The 8,003-nt window shown below is 32.7% G+C and overlaps 1 protein-coding gene across 1 annotated transcript in view; it reads right to left on the minus strand.

Moving 5' to 3' along the window:
* Positions 1–8,003, minus strand: part of LOC106474645 (glutamate receptor ionotropic, kainate 1-like) — a gene marked incomplete at both ends in the record, with an annotated part of 30,396 nt that overhangs the window by 4,222 nt on the left and 18,171 nt on the right. Inside the window, 2 exons of the mRNA XM_013935336.1 lie at positions 5,045–5,149; positions 5,913–6,071. Coding sequence (XP_013790790.1) covers positions 5,045–5,149; positions 5,913–6,071 — 264 coding nt within the window. The remainder of the gene's footprint in view (positions 1–5,044; positions 5,150–5,912; positions 6,072–8,003) is intronic.

Consider the following 8,003-nt stretch of genomic DNA (forward strand, 5'->3'; position numbering starts at 1 on the left):
AGTAATTCAATTGCAGACAGAGATAGAGACGGACAATAATAAAGAATCGTATTTGATTATTTTCATTAATAAATACATAATAAAGAATCGTATTTGATTATTTTCATTAATAAATACATAATAAAGAATCGTATTTGATTGTGTGTTTTTCTCTATCCTGACACCTCATGGTACTTATGATTTAAACCTAATATTACGTTTATCTTCATTAATGTTTCACAGCTAAGAGAGAACATTGAGATTATTAATATTCTAAGACTATCAAGTTTAGTATACAAATTCACTCTTATTTTCGGATCATCAGTATACTCCACCGAGTTCCATTCAGAAAATACATATTAATATAATTAATTATTATTTGTACTTAATTTAGTGACTTATCTGACAAAATATGACAAAATGACACGTCCGAGGTTTATACTGATTGCCTCAAATTAAGTTGATGACTCTATAACAGTACCAAAGATTTAATACTCTTTCAGGACGAACATTATTCTTTGTTGATGTAATTATCCATTAATTCTCAATTCCATAAATGATTTACAAGCGGAACTAGTTAAGGATGATAATTACTCTATTAAATCGCTTCACTGTTGAACCATTATTTATGAGTGAAAAGCGACAACAAGGGGAGAACTCGTTCTTATATCGTTTACATTAATTTGACTAGCTTAAAAACTTCAATTTAAACAGATAATGAGGGCTAATTGTATTTTACAATAATAAAACCCTTGAAACAATTTCTTCGCTTTTCAGTAGTGCTGAGCCTAACGATCATGATTACATACTATGGCCCCACACTGCAATTTGTAGTACTGAGAAATAATTGCATTTTCAACAACAAAACCCTTGATACAATATCTTCGCTTTTCAGTAGTACTAAGCCTAACGATCATGAATGCATACTATGGTCCCACACTACAATTTGTAGTAATGAGAGATAATTGTATTTTACAATAACAAAACCCTTGAAACAATTTTTATTCGCTTTTCAGTAGTGCTAAGCCTAACTATCATGATAACATACTATGGTCCCAAACTGCAATTTGTAGTAATGAGAGATAATTGTATTTTACAATAAATTAACCCTTCACCCGAAACAGTATCTTCACCAGCTTCAAATCCTTCTTGTTAATGGTACCACATTGGTGTTTTACGAGTTGGATTTCTCATCGTAACCATATTCTTCCTTTGGAGGATGATGGTGTTACTCCCTATCAATTTGGAGTTCGGTTCGAAGTGCGCTTTGGAGTGTGATTGTCGTACTAAATACAATGTTTGATTTTTTTTATTCTAGAGAATACTGAAGGGATGTTTTCTTGGAATTTCGTGTCCGTTGCTTTGCTTAACGATCTCCCAATTAACGATCTCTGAATTGAGTGTGGCATATTGGTCAATCCATAGAATTAACCTGCACTGTCAAACGGCCCGGAATTATCACACAGTAAAGAAATAAAACGCTCTGCACAAAGAATGTCGTTTTATTAAATAAACATTAAATAGACGGTGTAAGGTTACCACCAATATTTAATGGATTTGCCCTTTGCAATATATGAAGCAGTAAAATACACATGGTATTCACAATATCTGAAATATAGGATTGTAACCCATTCTTGATGAAAAAAACAAACCAAAAAACCTGGGTATTAATTGTATAAATCTGGATTTGACGGAAATACACTAATATGCCAAAAGTCAAAAGGGAATAATGTCATCAGTGATGTCAACTGTTGATGACGTATTATATTGGTTAAAGTAAGGAGTGGCTTCCATTTAGTTACTCTGCCATTATAAATAATTACTTATGGTATCGGAACACACTTCCAGCTGCCATGCAACTGTATCGTTTGATGTGATTATTCCACACACTTCACATCAAGAAGAATCTACTCTGTTAGTTTTGTCACCCGTTCTGTCTTAAACGTGACTTGTTTGTTCTGTTGGTTTTGTTACCTGTTCTGCCTAAAACGTGACTTGTTTGTCCTGTTGGTTTTATCATCGTTCTGTCTAAAATCTGACTTGTTTGTTCTGTTGGTTTTATCACTCGTTCCGTCTAAAACGTGACTTGTTTTTCTGTTGGTTTTGTCACTCGTTCTGTCTAAAACCTGACTTGTTTGTTCTGTTGGTTTTGTCACTCGTTCTGTCTAAAATCTGACTTGTTTGTTATGTTGGTTTTATCATTCGTTCCGTCTAAAACGTGACTTGTTTTGCTGTTGGTTTTGTCACTCGTTCTGTCTAAAACCTGACTTGTTTGTTCTGTTGGTTTTGTCACTCGTTCTGTCTAAAACCTCACTTGTTTGTTCTGTTGGTTTAGTCACTTGTTCTGTCTAAAATCTGACTTGTTTGTTCTGTTGATTTTATCACTCGTTCTGTCTAAAATCTGACTTGTTTGTTCTGTTGGTTTAGCCACTCGTTCTGTCTAAAATCTGACTTGTTTGTTCTGTTGGTTTTATCACTCGTTCCGTCTAAAACGTGACTTGTTTGTTCTGTTGGTTTTGTCACTCGTTCCGTCTAAAACGTGACTTGTTTGTTCTGTTGGTTTTGTCACTCGTTCTGTCTAAAACCTCACTTGTTTGTTTTGTTGGTTTAGTCACTCGTTCTGTCTAAAACCTGACTTGTTTGTTCTGTTGATTTTATCACTCGTTCTGTCTGAAATCTGACTTGTTTATTCTGTTGGTTTAGTCACTCGTTCTGTCTAAAACGTGAATTGTTTTTCTGTTGGTTTTGTCACTCGTTCTGTCTAAAACCTGACTTGTTTGTTCTGTTGGATTTATCACTCGTTCTGCCTAAAACGTGATTTGTTTGTCCTGTTGGTTTTGTCACTCGTTCTATCTAAAACGTGACTTGTTTGTTCTGTTGGTTTAGTCACTCGTTCTGTCTAGAACCTGACTTGTTTGTTCTGTTGGATTTATCACTCGTTCTGCCTAAAACGTGATTTGTTTGTCCTGTTGGTTTTGTCACTCGTTGTGTCTAAACGTGACTTGTTTGATCTGTTGGTTTTATCACTCGTTCTATCTAAAACGTGACTTGTTTGTTCTGTTGGATTTATCACTCGTTCTGCCTAAAACGTGATTTGTTTGTCCTTTTGGTTTTATCACTCGTTCTGTCTAAACGTGATTTGTTTGTCCTGTTGGTTTTGTCACTCGTTCTGTCTAAACTTGACTTGTTTGTTCTGTTGGATTTATCATTCGTTCCGTCTAAAACGTGACGAGACGGAATTGCTTTATTCGATAGCAATATTTTTAATGATCTGGAAATTAATCACCGTCCCAACTATGTGGCCTCGTGAAATTAAGATTAATTTCTGGGATTTGAGTCATGGCTTTTGGTATTTTGTAATCTTTGTCTTTATGTGACGTTACGGAGGTGCTCGACGCGTATTCTGAGGATTTCTATATACTTATTTGTACGGGCTTTTTGTAGGTGCTAGGCATTAGGACCGTGGCGCCACCGTTCGGACCTGCTTGTATAACTGGGTCTTATAAAGCGCTATGAACTGTCGTTCGTAGGTAACGATTGTGAGAGGAAGGGTTTTACAAATACGACTTATTAATCTCATTGAAGGTATGGTATCGTAACTACCCCTATTAGCCTGTCAACATGAAAATGGTTATTAATCTCATTGAAGGAATAGTGTCGTAACTACCTCTATTAGCCTGTCAACATGAAAATGGTTATTAATCTCATTGAAGAAATAGTGTCGTAACTACCGCTACTAGTCTGTCAACATGAAAATGGTTATTAATCTCATTGAAGGGATAGTGTCGTAACTACCCCTACTAGCCTGTCAATACGAAAATGGTTATAAATGTCATTGAAGGGATAGTGTCGTAACTACACCTATTAGCCTGTCAACATGAAAATGATTATTAATGTCATTGAAGGGATAGTGTCGTAACTACCCCTACTAGCCTGTCAATACGAAAATGGTTATTAATCTCATTGAAGGGATAGTGTCGTAACTATCCCTACTACCCTGTCAACATGAAAATGGTTATTAACGTCATTGAACCATTTTCATGTTGACAGGCTAATAGAGGTAGTTACGACACTATCCCTTCAATGAGATTAATAACCATTTTCATGTTGACAGGCTAATAGAGGTAGTTACGACACTATCCCTTATTAATCTCATTGAGGGGATAGTGTCGTAACTACCCCTATTAGCCTGTCAACATGAAAATGGTTATTAATGTCATTGAAAGGATAGTGTCGTAACTACCCCTATTAGCCTGTCAATATGAAAATGGTTATTAATCTCATTGAAGGGATATTGTCGTGATTACCCCTACTAGCCTGTCAACATGAAAATTAATACTAAGGAGTTTGTTTTTGAGCAAAGCCACATTTGGCTATCTGTCCAACGCGGAAAATCGATTCCTTGATTTTAGGGTTGTAATTCTATAAACTTACTATTGTTACGTCTCCGTTGGTTAATTAACTTTATATCTAGTAAATGCTAGAGCATTCCCGAAGGAACGGGATAGTTCTAGAAACGTGGCGTGACACTAGTCACGTGACCTCGCTGACGCAACACTATTTTTCCTACATTGTAGGGGGAGAAATTGTAACGATTGAAACATATTTTGAGGTATTTTTAAACTTTTCATTAGCTATTGTTTCGTTCAACTTGTCTGGGATTTTAAACTTAGGGTTTGTGATTCGCTATAAACTGCCAGATTACCAAACCTCCCGTAGCCTAGGCAACACACATGATCTAATCTTTCCTCGTTACAAGATACGGAGGTTAAAAGCTGTTCAATTAAGACATCTCGTGATTTAATAGGTTGAGGCTATATTCTGTATAGTTAAGAAAAACGCACGTGAAGAAATATGAATTTTTAATTAATGAACGAATCGTGTGAAAGTGGCCATAAAATCGATCTTATAAACACGTGCCCTGGTTGTTTTCCATTCACGATACTTTAAATTAAGTAACATGTAGTGAGGGTATAGAAATATACGTTTAAAGTAACGACTTGAGATATAACTATCAAAACACAAGCTCTTTTTAAGACTGATCAAGTTACAAAAAGTTTCCAACCTTCTTAAACCCATCCTGAGAAAGGAAAAGCAGATCCAAATGGAACTCTGAGCGGTAACCTTGTTGATCAAACTTCACCTCTCCTGTTAAGCCTTGTATTTTTATCTGAAAATAAAATCTCATCGAATTTTAAGAAAATATAAAGAGTTCAAGTCACTTACTAGACTTTAATGCGAATATTTGTTCTTCCTAACTGATAGTTATACTGGGTGGATTAATATTTTAACTGAGTCCTACATGAGATGTAAAGTTCAAACCTTCTTAAATGCTTAAGTGTAGAACGTAAGCCTAAAAATTAGACTTAAGTTTTTCACTAAACTGATTATGAGAGGAGAACATAGAACATAGTTCGATGTTTGATGAACGATTTTTATTTCTTTACAAAGTTTTAAGTTTCCGTTTAGGACTAGCTTCAGTGACCGATGACTTGGATCCAATATGTGTGTGTCAATATCATAAAGAGCTAGTTAGGCTTAGAAATAATTTAAACACTAAAAATATTAATAGTGTTATTTATTTAGTAAACCAAAGCTAGGCTCACGAGATTTCATACTCATAGAAAGGAGTAGTTTTAGAAAAAAAAATTACTGAAATATATTAATGAAATAAGGTGGTTAGGGCTATTTAGAAAGCAAAACTTTGGGCACATTAGATATGTGAAGACTTGGGGTAATTCGTTAGAAAACAAAAGACATAGAATTGAGTTTCTTCAAGTATTTCTTCTTGGTAAAAGTTTATCTTTTTAAAGCGACACTTCAGGTAACAGAAAGGTATGAAGGTTTATTATCCATATATATGGAATCTTTATAATGAGTTAACTTATTTCTCACGATAAAGTCTTAGACAAAAGTAAACCCTGGACCAATACCAGTTTCATGAGGTTCCGGATACTTGTGCCAATAGCGTCTTCAGAAGGTTCTCCAGACTCACAGAATATTGGGGGGAACACGACTGTCTTGCTGGTATCAAAGTCAGCAAGAGCTTTGGCAAATAATTTCACTGCGTCGTAAATCAGTGCAGTCTGAGTCTGAAAGAAAAACAAAACGTGAAATTAAACAAAAATATCTGTAAACAAACACACACACAAGGTCTGGAAATACCATAGGTGTGAAATGAAAACAAAAACATTTGTAAACAAACACACAACGTCACGAAATACCACATATGTGTGAAATGAAAACAAAAATATCTGTAAACAAATACACACACACAAGGTCTGGAAATACTATAGGTGTGAAATGAAAACAAAATATCAGTAAACAAACACACACAAGGTCTGGAAATACCATAGGTGTAAAATGAAAACAAAAACATTTGTAAACAAACACACACACACAAGGTCTGGAAATACCATAGGTGTGAAATGAAAACAAAAACATTTGTAAACAAACACACACAACATCACGAAATACCATATATGTGAAACGAAAATAAAAACATCTGTAAATAAATACATACAACGCCTGAAAATAGCATACTTATGAAATGAAAATAAAAATATATGTAAAAATATATACGAGAATAAGTAATAGCATTCATGTAACAAAAATATCTGTAAATAAAAATACATAAGAACAGGTAATAGCATACATGTAACATGAAAACAAAAACATCTGTAAACAAACACAAATATATCTCGCCATATATCAACGTATTGACTTGTTTTATTATTATAATATATCTCACCATATATCAACATATTGACTTGTTTTATTATTATAATATATCTCACCATATATCAACGTATTGACTTACTTTATTATTATAATATATCTCACCATATATCAACATACTGACTTACTTTATTATTATAATATATCTCGCCATATATCAACATATTGACTTACTTTATTTTTATAATATATCTCACCATATATCAACATATTGACTTGATTTATTATTATAATATATCTCACCATATATCAACGTATTGACTTACTTTATTATTATAATATATCTCACCATATATCATCGTATTGACTTACTTTATTATTATTATAATATATCTCGCCATATATCAACATATTCACTTACTTTATTATTATTATAATATATCTCGGTATATGTCAACATATTGACTTGTTTTATTATTATTATTATAATATATCTCGCCATATATAAAAATATTCACTTTCATTATTATTATTATATATCTCGCCAAAGATCAACATATTGACTTGCTTTATTATTTATAATATATCTCACCATATATCAACGTATTGACTTGTTGGTCCTTCGTCTCTATTTAATACTTGTTTTTTATATTTCATTATTTCTAATGTTTCTGTAATATTTAATTATGTAAAACTTCGAGGCTGAACTAAAACTAAAGTTTTTTTTCCCCATAATATTGTGTGTTAGGTAATTTTTACATGTTCGGCAATAGCTGAAATTTCTATTTTATTATTTTTTATGTAACTTTAGTGTTCTTGCAATCTTTTAGTTTGATCAATATAAACAATACCACATTTACATTCTATCTTTTAAATACCTGTTTTATATGTTAATTCTATTTTATCTTTAGTATTCTCTATTATGTCTTTTACCTTATTCATTGGTATGAAGATAGGATAAAAATTCTGAAGCTTTTTAAGTACTTTATATAATTGACTTGTTAAACCTGGAACGTAAGGTAAATTTTCTTTTTTGTTATTTTCATAAATACATCTTAGTGTGGTAATTTTAACTGTGTTTACACCTTTGTTAAACTTCTTAAATGCTTTGTCTACTATATTTGGTTCAAATCCTCTATCAATAGCTACATACTTAATTAATAACAATTCGTTATTTAAATATTCCTATCTTAAACATATTTTAAAGCTATAAACATATGTATAAAATGTTGATATTTAGGGTTTTTTTATATGACATGATTCTTTGTGTGGCGGCATAACAACAACAAAAGGTTTTCTATAAACTGATGTTTCTAAGTTACCTTCTGCTTCTTTCCTAACTAATA

This window comes from Limulus polyphemus, unplaced genomic scaffold, assembly GCF_000517525.1.
Source record: "Limulus polyphemus unplaced genomic scaffold, Limulus_polyphemus-2.1.2 Scaffold7474, whole genome shotgun sequence".
In the NCBI taxonomy this organism is placed as follows: domain Eukaryota; kingdom Metazoa; phylum Arthropoda; class Merostomata; order Xiphosura; family Limulidae; genus Limulus; species Limulus polyphemus.